This window comes from Cetorhinus maximus, chromosome 21, assembly GCF_964194155.1.
Source record: "Cetorhinus maximus chromosome 21, sCetMax3.hap1.1, whole genome shotgun sequence".
NCBI classification, from domain to species: domain Eukaryota; kingdom Metazoa; phylum Chordata; class Chondrichthyes; order Lamniformes; family Cetorhinidae; genus Cetorhinus; species Cetorhinus maximus.
The window spans coordinates 50,292,890-50,307,241 of record NC_135899.1 but is presented as its reverse complement, the minus strand read 5'-3'; the positions used below and the strand labels follow the sequence as shown (position 1 = coordinate 50,307,241).

The 14,352-nt window shown below is 40.2% G+C and overlaps 1 protein-coding gene across 2 annotated transcripts in view; it reads right to left on the bottom strand.

Moving 5' to 3' along the window:
- mtf1 (metal-regulatory transcription factor 1) overlaps nucleotides 1-14,352 on the bottom strand; it is an 81,791-nt gene that overhangs the window by 7,202 nt on the left and 60,237 nt on the right. For both annotated transcript variants that reach the window (XM_078566923.1, XM_078566924.1), the window contains exons 6-10: nucleotides 14,159-14,292; nucleotides 13,344-13,421; nucleotides 11,610-11,712; nucleotides 8,249-8,802; nucleotides 1,577-1,640 (exon numbers count right to left, since the gene is read on the bottom strand). In XM_078566923.1, coding sequence (XP_078423049.1) covers nucleotides 1,577-1,640; nucleotides 8,249-8,802; nucleotides 11,610-11,712; nucleotides 13,344-13,421; nucleotides 14,159-14,292 — 933 coding nt within the window. The remainder of the gene's footprint in view (nucleotides 1-1,576; nucleotides 1,641-8,248; nucleotides 8,803-11,609; nucleotides 11,713-13,343; nucleotides 13,422-14,158; nucleotides 14,293-14,352) is intronic.

Below are 14,352 nucleotides of genomic sequence, written 5' to 3'. Positions count from 1 at the left end.
AAGAAGAAATGGAACATGACACACTTATCTATACAATACAATCTGGCCCAAAAAAGACCAGGGTACAGATATTGCAATTACGTTACTCACTGGTTTGCCCTGTTGGGAGGGTGGCGCTGAGAAGTGGAGTTTGTTGCAGTGTTGCTTGATTATTAGATGATGTTTGAATCAGGATATAAAGATGGGCAGGGAACCAGAAACAAAATACTTAAACAGCTGGCGTGGCTAGTAGAAAGCATGATGATTGTTGACAATTTCAACATGCTCCACCCTCCTCTCTGGGCATTAAGACATTGTATTTACATAGCGCCTTTAATGTAATAGAACACAGCAAGGCACTTCATAACGTACTTTAAAACAAGGTATGGCACCAAGCCACATAAGGAGATATTGGGTCAGATGATCAATGCTTGGTCAAAGGTAGATGAGCTGAGAGAAAGGCGAATGTTACGGAGATGGAAATAGGCAGTCTTAGTGATGACATGAATGGGAGATAGGAAGCTCATCTCAGGATCAAAATGTGACACCAAATTTGCGAACAGAATGACTTAATCTCAGACCGCTGCCAGAGAGGGATCAACTATCCATAGGTAGTAATTGCATAGCACCCATGTGAGGTAACCTATACACCTTTACCAATTATTGTGTGAACCAGAGAAGACAGAATTTGGTAGCTCTGCCCTGCCACTAGAATCTTCATTTCCCTAAAAGAGCCTGATTCATGCATCATCAGATTTCTGTGAGCAGAGAATGCTGTCTCCTACTGCACTGCAATCAGCATAAATGGAACATAGCAAAACATTTACTTTACGCGAGGTTAAATATGAACACTGTTTATATTCCACTCTGGCATCGACTATCCCAGTAATCTCATGAATTTTCACAGGTCAGCCTGCTAAATCACATCCAAAAGATCTTCACAAATTACCATTATGTATTCCAGAGGCATCCCAGGACCACATGCTAAGCCCTAGCAAGTCCATGGAATTCAGTTCTGTTTGTACCAATATTTCTTGTTCACTGACTTGAGGGTATTACATTACCCAGGGTGTCAAACTGGACTCTTATGTAGCCAGAATGGGTAGGATTGCCAGCTCCCTTCGCAGAAGGATATTAATGAGCCAGTTAGGGCTTTAGTTATTTTTCTGAGCTGATTTTGAAACAATGACCTGATTTTGAAACTCGGCATGGGCCGCTAGCCGAGACCATAACCACTAGGCTACCACACCATTGCAAGAGCACCATCATGAGGACTGCCCAAGGCAGTGGCCCTTCAACATGTCCTCAGGGAAATAAAACCTGCCTTGCTAACATCATCTACATCACAAAAACATATATGAAAATAAATAATTCTGAAAGTTTGGAAAGAATACTCACTTCTGATGGATAAATCCTAAATCAGAACATTGATGCCTGAGGTACCATTGGTACCATAAATTTCACCCACATGGCCCATGAAGACAAAAGCTCACACACCTTGATGTATTCCATCTTATTGTGAATTAATCAGCTCAAATGTTGTACTAAAATTTTAAAAACCATGATAATTTAGAGAAAATAGAAAACATCAAGTTACCTGTGTTTCCAGTGACTGGTATGGCTGTGGTAAAAAACACTTTTTCTACTTTAGGCCCCTGATGCTGAAATGTAAAAGACAAGTTATTAGAAAAAGGTAGAACTTAATCATTAATCACAAATAACACACCAGTTCTATTAAATAATTAATTTTGCCACCCTAACTGAACTGAAGATAGCAGCATTCACAGGGTCACATCAAATACATTTTCCACTCGAAAATAGCATTTTCTGACCTGTGACAGGAGTCAAGCTCTGGGATACCTCCAACAGTACTTTCCACATTGATTATTATTTGCAGATTTATAAAGACAGGTGAATGTAAATGTTAACAAAAAAACTTCAAATACTGTAATTCTCTTTTAAATCCTTCACTTTATATATGGGCTAAATACACTCAATTGACTGAAGACAACCAAGATTATCATTGTAGCCTTCACTGGTTTAAATAAAGACTGAGTAGAAGAACAGCACATGGGAGAAAGTGAAGAAAAAATTAAACAAAGCTTGAATTTACATATCACCTTTCACAATCTCAGGACATCCCAAGGCACTTCACAGCCAACAGAGCAGTTTTGAAATGTCGTCACTGCTGCACAGCCAATTTGCATACAGCGCGATTCCACAAAAGACAAGGTAAATAGCCAGACGATCTGTTTTAAGTGATGATTATAAACTACCTAATTCTTTCAATGGAAAATGGTGATGAGAGAGAAGATAAAACTCTCCCTAGTGGTGACTGTTTTGATGTTGTTGCCAAGTATCAGTGAGGTTTCACTGATACCATGCTTTCTTGGCTTACCTAACCTTGATGAGGCTTTGCTTCCCTTAGACAGACTTGAGCTAGTCAGTATGGTTCAACTTCAAACCTTTTATTAAGAACAATTTACGAAGACATCAGAGTAAGCACGTGATATTCAAGAGACAGACTGTTCTACTCCTAGCTCTCTTGGAGCCCCTCAATCATCTGACTACAAATGTCACAGTTATATCACTAATATCATGGTCTCATTAATATATTCATTAATCCATTACTCCACAGTGACAGACCTGGTCCATTTCCAGTGTCTACTTTTTTTTGTAAGAAAATTCCTCTTAACCGCTGAAATGTCAAGGGAGTGTAATGCTTCACTATGTAACCTTCAGACAGAGACAACTAGATAATGTGTGACAATTCATTGCTTTGGCTCATTAGTATTTTGCACAGTGCCCTTTGTAGAGTTTAAAAACAAAACAATGTGTCTTTGGAGGCCCAGATGAAGTGCTGGGGGTTTCCGGCACTTCTGTTCCTTGACTGGACTGCCTGTGACAACAAGTCAATAAGAATTGTGTCTACGGAAGGCTTGCCAAATAACAACATGCAGTGACTGAGTAATAAGATTCTGGAAAGAATTAAGATTTTGGAGTCGTGGTTTTTCGGCATCAGCTTAAGCATGGTTCATCAGATGCATCTGCTTGCACGATGAGAGCATAATTCCTTCTGGGTGAAGAGGCTATCCTTGATGCTGTAGCAGTGCTTTTCAAACTTTTCTTTGTGGGGATCTCCTGAAGTTACTAACAATCCCCCTGGGGTCCCCTGCAAATAGCAACAATTCTGAATGACAGTGCATTTGTTACTCAAAAGAAAAACAATGTCACCATTGCAGAAAATGCTTTTATTAGCATTCAGCAATAAAAATAATAGCAATAGAAATAAAGGCAGACATTTGGACATTTGAAAGATTTCCAAAAGGATGAGGAACAGGTCAAGAAATTAGGATTAAGAGGTAGTACCAGCACAGGCTCAAGTGAGAAAAATAGCCTCCTGTGCTGTATTTTCTGTGATTTTTATCTCATGACCTTGCAGACTTTCCTCCTTCCCCCAGGCTCCTCTTACAGATGTTGAGATCCTGTGGACTCAACTTTAAAAATAATCATATTCCCAATTCATTAGACCAAAAAAAGCATGCAAGAAATGAGCCTAGAAATGTTTCCTGTCTGTGCAAGATAATTATTACTGTTATAATTACTCCTCTACAAGGAAAATGAAAGGGTCAAGGTTTATAGAAAAGCAACAGTCATGATCAAACACCTCACTAAATATTATGGCTCCAGTCTTAGAGGAGCTAGATATCTTTCCTTTGCAATGAAATTGGCCAGGTGTATATAATGTTTTAATGAAAGCAAGATGCTACTGCTCAACTGCTTAGAAGAATTTAAATTTCTCTGCATGAGGAGTTTCCTGTGGTTCTTCACTCGATGCGAGAGATTAAGTAAAATAGCAAGCATCCATGAGTGCAAACTGTACAGTTTGCTGAAAGCAGTCTTAATGGGCAATCTTTCTTTCGATTCCATAGTTAGTTATTATGAACACCACCTCCACAACTCAACTGGAACAAAATTTCAAGTGAAGCATCGATAAAACCATGACCACCCAACATCGTAATTATGAAATGCTGGTTAAGATGCCCCAGACAGTTTTCTATGAAGTGTAAAAGTTTTAGGTTTCTAAGTAGATATCAGACACCCGCATTATATTTAATGGATGACAGGCCCAGCAGCATCAAGTCACACTTGCAGACGTATTGCCTATTTAGAAGCTTCACCATTAGGTATTATGTTTTCTTTAGGTGTTTGGGGAAAGAAAAAGACACAAATACAGGGAATGTACAGTTCTGGCACAGATGGCAATTACGCATCTCATTCTTTTCTCAAGCAAACCAAAAATGCTGCATCTACATATTGTTGTGCCTTGTCAAAATATGCCAAAGCATACAATGAATTACTTGTGAAGTCAATAACAGTTGTCTTCTAGGAAAACTTGCCATCCATTTCCCCAGCAACATGCCATAGAAAGCAATGAGATAAACCATCTAGTTAGCCACTACTCTGTGGTGTTAGTGGAGGGATGAATGTTGGCCAGGACACTGGGAGAAGGCCCTGCTTATCAATTATGGGAATACTTTAGGAATTGTCTCTCCATCTAATTTTCCATTGTTGTGCGTCACTAGTTTATTGTGCTGTGTGGTCCTTTAAGATTCGAAGTCTCAAATGTTACAGCACATTGTGTCTGCACTGGCTCTCTGAATGTGCAATTCGTTTAGTGACAATCTCCTGGCTTCTCCCTGTAACCCTGCACATTCTTCCTTTTCAGATAACAGCCTAATTCTCTTCTGAATGCTTCAATTGAATCTGCCTCCACCACACACTCAGGCAGTGCATTCCAGACCTTAACCACTCATTGCGTGAAAAAGTTTTGCTCTCATATCGTTTTTGCTTCTTTTGCCAATTATCTTAAATGTGTGCCCTCTCGTTCTCAATCCCTTCACAAGTGGAAATAGTTTCTCCCTATTTACTCTGTCCAGACCTCTCACGATTTTGAATACCTCCATCAATCTCCTCTCAGCTTTCCTTTCTCCAAGGAAAACAGTCCTAACTTCTCCAATCTATCTTCATAACTGAAGTTCTTCATCTTGGAATCATTCTCGTGAACCTTTTTTGCACTCTCTCCAATGCCTTCATGTGCTTCCTAAAGTGCGTCGCACAGAACTGGATACAATACTCCAGCTGAGGCCGAACTAGTCTCATAGTTCAACATAAGCTCCTTGCTCTTGTACTCCATGCTCCTATTAATAAAACCTTGTACACCAAATGCTTATTAACCACGCTCTCAACCTGTCTGGTCACCTTCAATCACAATGACACCCTGGTCCCTCTGCTCCTGCCTCCTGCACCCCCTTTAGAATTGTGCCTATTATTTTATACTGTCTCTACATGTTCTTCCTACCAAAATGAATAACCTCATTTCTCCGTATTGAACTTCATCTGCCACCTAACTGCCCATTCTACCAATTTGTCTATGTCCTTTTTGAAGTTCTACACTATCCTCCTCATAGTTAACGATGCTTCCAAGTATCGTATCACCCGCAAATTTTGAAATTGCGCCCTGTACACCAAGATCTAAGTCATTAATATATTTCAGGAAAAGCTTGGTTCCCAACACTGACCTCTGGGGAACTCCAAAACAAACCTTCCTCCAGCCCGAAAAACATTAACCACTACTCGCTGTTTCCTGTCACTCAGCCAATTTCACATCCATGTTGTTACTGTCCCTTTTACTCCATGAGCTATAACTTTGCTCACAAATTTGATGTGCGACACTGTCAAAATATTTTTGGAAGTCCATGTACACCATATCAACAGCATTGCCCTCATTAACTGTTACCTCTTCAAAACTACTTAAACACAATTTTTCCTTAAGAAATCCATGTTGCCTTTCCTTAATTAACCCACATTTGTCCATGTGACTATTAATTTTGTTCCGAATTATTGTTTCCAGAAGTTTCCCCACCAAAGTTAAACTAACTGCCCAGTAGTTGCTGGGCTTACCTTGACACACTTTGAACAAGGGTGCAGCATTTGCAATTCTCCAGTCCTCTGGCACCACCCCTGAGTCTAAGGAAGACTGGAAAATGATGGTCAGTGCCGATGAAATTTCCACTCTCACTTGCCTCAGTATCCTTGGATGCATGTCATCCGGTCCTGGTGCTTTAAAAGCTTTAAGGATTGACAGCCCTATCCAATACTACCTCCTTATCAATTTAAACCCTTCTAGTGTCTGAAGTACCTCCTCTTTCACTATGGCCTGGGTAGCATCTTCTTCCTTGGTAAAGAGAGATGCAAAGTATTCATTTAATACCTCACCTATGCCCTCTCCCTCAATGCCATTAAAACCCCTTTTTGGTCCCTAACTGGCCCTACTCCTCCTTTTATCACCTTTTTAAGATTTATATGCCTATAGAAGACTTTGGGATTCCCTTCTATTTTGGCTGCCAGTCTCTTTTCATGCTCCCTCTGTGGTGGCCTGGGCAACTGCAGGGAGCCCATTTGGTGCTGGAATGGTTAATGGGAAGTTGATCGCACACCTCGGCTTAAGAGAAAAATACTGCAACCTTGAGATGAATACAATCTTGCCTGACCAGTTACAGGATGAGCCTTGAGACATTCCATTTTGTTTTTCTCAGGCCAAATGCAATCAGGGTTGTGATAAGCAACTGAGTAACCAAACATCTGTTGTGAAGAAAAGGGAAATTTACTGGAACATGGATTGGTCGGTTAACTTATCCAAATACACGGATAGGTTTGTTGCAAAACTTACTGATTGGCTGTAAAAATGCTTTTAACAAGTCTGCGTGTATTCTGCTACGAGACTGTACAGCAGCTCTCATTGTGCTGTCTCCCTTGTGCACAAGTAATAAATGGGGTTTCTACATACGAAATTATGCCTCGGTGTGATTAATCTCCGACACCTCTTTGCTTGTGTTATTTGCTTTTTCGCCTCCCCTCTGAACATTCTAAATTGAGCCTGGCTCTCAATTCTATTTTCTACCTGACATCTATCACGAGCACACTTTCTTCTTTATCTTAATTTGTATCACTTTTGTCAACCAAGGAGCTCTGGATTTGTTTGCCCTACCATTCACTTTCGAGGGAATATACCTTGTCTGTGCCCAAAACCTTCTCTTCTTTGAAGGCAACTCATGTTCACCTACCATTTTTCCAATTTATTCAGCCCAGATTAGTTCTTACCCCAGTTGGCTTTGCCCCAATTAATTATTCGTATGCTGGATTGCTCTTTGTCCTTTTCCACAGCCAGCCTAAGCCTCATGATATAATGATCACTGTCCCCTAAACGTTCTCCTGCTGACACTTGGCCCACCTCATTCCCAAGAACCACATCTAGCAGTGCCTCCTATCTCAGACAGGAAACAATACTGTAGAAAATTTTCCTGAACACACTAGGAAATCTTGCCCCTCTCTGATCTTTACACTGCTACTATCCCAGTTTATATTTGGTTAATTAAAGTCCCCCATTATAACTGCTCTAATTTTCGCACCTCTCAAATTTCTTGCAAATTTGTTCCTCTACATACGTAATGCCGTACATTTGCATGTTAAAGGGACCACTTGTGCACAGTAAGTTCTGGGATAGCATATGGAATGCTCTCCTTCATTGGCAGAGGTATAGAATATAAAAGCATAGATATAATGTTGGAATTGTATAAAACACTGGTGAGGCCACAACTGGAGTATTGTGTGCAGTTCTGGTCACCACATTACAGGATGAACGTAATAGCCCTGGAGAGAGTGCAGAGGAGGTTTATAAGAATATTGCCAGGGTTAGAAAAGTGTAGCTATGAGGAGAGATTGGATAGGTTGGGGTTATTTTCCTTAGAACAAAGAAGGTTGAGAGGTGAGTTGACTGAGGTATACAAAATTATGAGGGGAATTGAGTGGACAGGATAAAATTGTTTCCCTTGGTGGAGAATTCTAGAACCAGGGAACATAGATTCAAGATAAGTGGCAGAAGGTATAGGGGGAACATGAGGAAGAACTTTTTTATGCAGAGGGTAGTGGGTGTCTGGAATTCGCTGCCCAATTTGGTGGTAGAGGCAGAAACTATAAGCTCTTTTAAAAAGTACCTGGATCTGCACCTTAAGTGCTGTAAGCTACGGGGCAACAGGCCGGGTGCAGGAAAGCGGGATTAGAAAGAGCACCTGGGTGCCCTCGGGCTGGCATGGACAAGATGGGCCGAATGGCCTCCTTCTGTGCTGTACCTTTTCTATGGTTCTCAGCTGCACACTTGTTGATTGTTACACAACTCAAAAGTTTTGGTTGAACAATACACACTCACCATTTTCTCAGTGTTTTGCTGAACAGTGCTGGCTCCATTAATGATCCATTGTAGATTCTGGTCTGCCATTACAATGCTGGGCTGTAGAATAGTGGTGTTCTGTGATGGAGTAATTGTTATGCCAGAAGTGTTTGTACCTAAAGGCACAGTTTGTACCATAGATGGCATTGACTCTGTGTTACCAGATGATGGCAGACCATTATTCGACATAGCTGGAAGTCCTTGAGGTGGTGGTTGAGGCGTTGGGGTAGGTTGAATGAATTCTTGCTGACTGGTCGAGAATTGTGTCATCGCTGGGACAGGCACTTGAGGTGTCTGTAAAATGCTGGTGGGATTCCCAAATGCTGTTTGGTGTGGGCTGGTAGCCAAAGCATCCAATGAAGTGGAGAGAGTGCCTGTTGCTTGCTGGGAATGGTTCTCAACATTTGACTGTGGCATGGTTTGAAGTGGGATGGGAAACGACAACAGCGATCCAGAATCTCCTAGAGCAGTATTAACAACGGCTGCAGGCTGAACATCACTGCCATATGTTCCAGGTATTCCAATTATCCCGTCTTAGGAGAGAAAACAATATTTTTTCATAAACATGTTTCTAAAAAAAATGGCAACTGCTGTTTTAACAGAGAACTTTCAGACCTATTTTACAACTGTGATTTTATTCCTTTTTTTTACCCCCTCAAATCACAAATTTCCAGATAGACAGTAAGAAACACAGCTGTAAACCCACAGTTCTAATGGGTTTATATTCAATAACCAGCCAGAAATAGCAAACTTGTACTTAATACAGGAGCAAATAAACTATTTCTAAATGTATCATTTCCCGAGTAAATCAAATTCAAGTTCTGAGCAATGTCTGAAATGTTACTGCCATACTGAGTGAATATTTCTGATAATTAATTCTCAATTACTCAAAAGGAGAAAAATATCCTAACAGGGATTTGATTCCATCATTTTTTTATGTAATGACAATGACAGGTGTGGCATGAAGTCCAAAAACCAATATTCACATTCAAATACCTCTGAAAGGTGTTCTGAACATTGAAGCAACTATACAAGGGGAACTGGGTCAAGTCTAAGGTTGTAGCTATCTGAAGCAATTATTCCATGTGAAAATTGCCATTTGCCTTTTCTTTCACTGTTTGGGTATCAGTTAAAGAGGAATTTGGAGTCTCACTTACTTTTGCTTCCTACTCTGTGGCAGATGGACCTTGTGCAGGTGGTTGTTAGGGAAGAAGAGACAGATTTAACTAAAATGGCGGTCAACTACATTGCACTCTTTCTTGTTCAAAATCCTTCAATCCATTTTTCCATGTCTCTTTAAAAATTGTTTTTACCACACACACACCCCTCCCCCTCCCCCCAAACATATGTGAGTTTAAACACATTATGGGCAATAAATGCTGGCTTAGCCAGCAACGCCCATATCCTTAGAGAGAATACATTTTAAAAACAAACTTTAGTGCTCTCTTCCTCCATGGACAGAAAGATATAAAGAAATTAATACAAATAGAGAAACCCATTCCCATTTCTAGTAATATATGACATATGGACCTGTTCCACAATTAATCTTGTCCACATGGCACACCTCCCCCCTTGCTATTTTTCTGGTTATCCCTCTTCCTCCCCATAGACAAAGCTCGTGGTAGCGCACTTTTACACAGGCAAAGACAGCCTTTCAGTACTTCAACCAACTGCTTTATATAGTGTGCTCTAGTGAATTATTCCAACCTTGGAGTTAAGCACAGCCCAGTCCTATCCTCATTCAGCCTTCATATGTGCTCTTTTTCCAGCACAAGTAAATGAGCAGTGAAGAAGAGCAGAAAGCCTGGCAGATTTCCCCCAACCACCCATCTACTCGTCAGGGAATGCAGCAGCCCAATTGCAGTGCCTGACTCGGATAAGTCTATGCAACTCAGTACATTCAGAAATCAAACCCAAAGGCCCGGAGTTTTGGTGGCCCTCAACACTTAAGGACTATATCTGGTTCTTTGTCACCTGACTCCCTCTCCACCCCACCTTCAGTACACTCATTATTCTCTGCAGAACGCCTATGCAATCTAACAGGCATGTGTCAATACTGCTCTTTACGTAGTTTAGAGGTGGACAAGAGCAGCCTGTGAAAGTTGCAATCTCTTATATTTCCCCAACCTCAATAAGATTATCTGGCTTTCAACTATTGTATTCCATTCAACAGTGGTGTACAATTTCAAGGGGCCATTCAGGAAGAATGCACCTCGAGTCATCTTATCCTGTCCTGACTCAGTTTGGCAACTTAAACAAAAGAAATTTGCAGCATTCTCTCGAACAGAAGTCTTTTAAAATCTCTGTTTTGATAAGTAATGTGAAAACCTACCCATTATCAAAAACCATTAGTCTATACACTTTTAACATTAAATTCCTTGACACTCCATTTCCAAGCAGGTGATTACAACTCCTACCTAATCACTCATGTAGTCAGCGTTTTAAATTCCCGTAATGGGGACTTGAAACACTACCTTATTGTGTAGTTACTTGGCTCCAAAACAAAATGTTTCTTAGAGGAAAAAAATTAAAAACAAAAATCACAGGAGTTACTAGAAATTTACATTTATTTTTAGCTGGAGAAAGTTTTTTTTGATTCATTTATTTACAGGATGTGAGTGTCAGTAGCTAGGCCAACATTTTTGACCATTGCCTGAGAAGATGGTGGTGAGCTACCTTCTTGAACCACTACAGTCCATCTGGTGTAGGTACAGCCACAGTGCTGTTAGGGAGGGAGTGCCAGGACTTTGACCCAGTGACAGTGAAGGAACTGCGATATAGTTCCAAGTCAGGATGGTGAGTGGCTTGGAGGGGAACTTCCAGGTGGTGGTGTTCCCATCTATCTGCTGCCCTTGTCCTTCAAAATGGTAGCAGTCATGGGTTTGGAAGGTGCTGTCTAAGGAGCCTAGGTGAGTTTCTGCAGTGCATCTTGTAGATGGTGCACACTGCTGCCACTGTGCGTCGCCGGTGGAGGGAGTGAATGTTTGTGGGAGGGGTGCCACTCAAGCAGGCTATTTTGTCCTGCATGGTGTCAAGCTTCTTGAGTATTGTTGGAGTTGCATTCATCCAGGCAGGTGGAGGGTATTCCATCACACTCCCAACTTGTGTCTTGTAGGTGGTGGACAGGCTTTGGGGAGTCAGGAGGTGAGTTACTCACCGCAGAATTCCTAGCCTCTGACTTGCTCTTGTAACCACATCATTTATGTGGCTGGTCCAGTTCAGTTTCTGGTCAATGGCAGCCCCCAGGATGTTGATAGTGGGAGATTCTATTAATGCACTATTAATACAGTGGAAATAACCTGCAATACAGCAAACAGAGATTCATTCAACCTATTCGTACCTGTCTGTTGTGAACCATCATGGCTGGTGCAGTTATCAGTGTTGTTAAACATGGATTCAAAGATACTTTCTGCAGAAATAGTGCTTAGGTCCCGTCCTTGAGTCTAACAGAGGAAACAAAACAGGAATTAATGACTGGTAACAGGCAGGTGGTGGCAGCAAGTAGATAAGTTATACTAATTGCCTCAACTTTTGTGATTTCTAATAAATACATAACATGGTGCTTGGCCACTCCAATTTGTTTCATCATAACCAATCTTAATTTTAAAAAAATCTTTTACACCCATCACAAATTTACATTCCAACTGCCTGTTTACTTAGGAATTGCAATTCCTCTCTTTGCAAATGTTCTCCCCACCTCTCCCAAAGCCACCAACACTTGTTGGATTCAGATTCTATGGGCTTTTCAACAGTGCAGCCACTTTAGTTAAGTATCATTCTGGTCCTCCTCCAGGGATCCCAGGAGCAGAAGTCAAGGATACTCTGTCATAGATCCTCTGACTTTCACTTCTTTCAAGTGAGGAACTCATGGAATTTACCCCTTTAGGTTCACATTCATTTTCCAGGTAGAATCACAAAATTATAATCAGGAGCAGGGAAATTGGCACATATTCCCCACCTTGACTCAGAAACACCCTTTGCCCTTGTTAACAGCAGTGGGAAAGAAAATCCTGACAAATAAAAAAGCCCAAACAATCTAGGGACAAGGTTTTATCTGCGTGCTAGCTGTGGCAAATTGTAAATAGCCTTTACACACACTTTCATGATTTTGCTATAAAGGGAAGACAGATTTTTTTTACCTTAAATGATTAAAGCACTGTATAATTCCATTCACGGGTAATAGGTCAGAGGAAACAAAATACTTGCAGAATGGGTCCAATTACCAATTACTATATATATATATATATATATATATATATATATAGCTAGATAGCAAAGAATTTGCTTACAACAGAATTAATTATAGTTATCCCAGTGATAAAGATCACCTTGTGGAATGAAAGGAAAAGGATAAGAACTTGCATTAATTTAGCACCATAAATGATCTCAGGATCTCACAAAGCACTTTGCAGCCAATGAAGTACTGTACTTGGGGAAGTGTAGTGACTGTTGAAATGTGGATGTGGAATTGTGTACAGTAATTATCCACAAACAGCAGCAAAATAAATGACCAGATAATCTGCTTTAGTGATATTGATTGAGGGATAAATGCTGGCCTGGGCACAGAAAAGGTCCCTTGCATTTCTTCAAATTGTGGAATAGGGTCTTTCACAATCACCCGAGAACAAATGGTATCCTTGGTGTAATGTCTCATTTGAAAGAAGATTCGACAGTTCAGTGCTTACCATATGGAAGAGATGTGCTTAAGTCTCTGAAGAGGGGCTTGCACCCACAACCTTTTGAACCCAAATACAGCATGACAGTTTGGAAAACATCCTCTTTTTGGGGAAGTGAACAACTTAACTATGACAGTAAATTGGATGACCAAACATGACTGCATTAAATGATAATACATTTATAGAAATGGATCCACAGTGAGATAAAATAATTATATATTCAGGGCATGCTGGGAGATTCAGCAATTGCATTATCAGTCAATTTGGACAAATGATACCCCAGAGATCTGCAAAAATGCTAGTTTGAAAAACCTTAGCAAAGAGATAACTGACAGTAAAAGTATATATATAGTAAAATATATTGCAGTTTTATTACTAAAAAACAAGCAATGGCTTACCGACTGTGAATTTTCTCTGAGTTCTGAATCTGTAGATATCAAGCTCAGATCACTCAAACAAAGTGATTGGCTTGTCTCCTATAGAGAGAATTAAAAATGTTACACCATTAATTTATAAATCTAAATCCATCTTTTTTAATAGAACAGACATTACTTTGTAATTAATGTCCCATAATACTTTCAACAGATGCAGATTTTCTACAACAACAATTTGCAGCCTTGACAAAGTGATCCAGAAGAGTCCTGAAGTACATGAAACCAGTTCCCTTTCACTGGCCCAACAGAAGGCATTGTGCACAGCAATGATTGGAATAGATTTAAAGTAATTTGCCACATCTATAATTAAATCGAAATGAGAAATATGTCATTCATTGATGCACAAATCTATTCATCATGGTTAACAGGCTGATTTCAACCTACCTCCACAATGTTCAATATACAAGTTAATTTTAATCAATGCTCTATATATAATTAGATTTTGCAGAATAAAATTATTAACCAGCTAAATGCTGCCTTTCTTACTTCCAAACATATAGGTCTGAAGAAGGGTCTTCACACAAAACTTTTTCTTTCTGATGCTGGCAGGCCAATGTGTGGACTTGCAACAATTTCTGGTTTTATTTCAAATATTGCTTTTCTATTATCTCACTGACTCAACCTCCTGCTACTTTCTAACAACTAAGTGGCTCAGATACGAACCTGTAATTCTATTTTATATGATTTCCACATGCAAGGTGAACAGCTGGTCGAATAGTTGAGAGCATACTCTAACCGCTGGCAGATTTCCCAAGAAACGACTATGTGCAGCTACTAACCTCATTCATGGAACTCTGGTTCGACACAATAAATGGGTTCTCTTTGTCATGGGCCTTCATGTGACTCTTGAGACTATACTGTGTGCTGAAAGTCTTCTCACAGCCATCGCTGGGGCACAAGAATGGTCGCTCACCTGCAACATAACAGCAATTTGGTTTTAATTCCCAGTCATCTGTAAATTCATGCATCACAT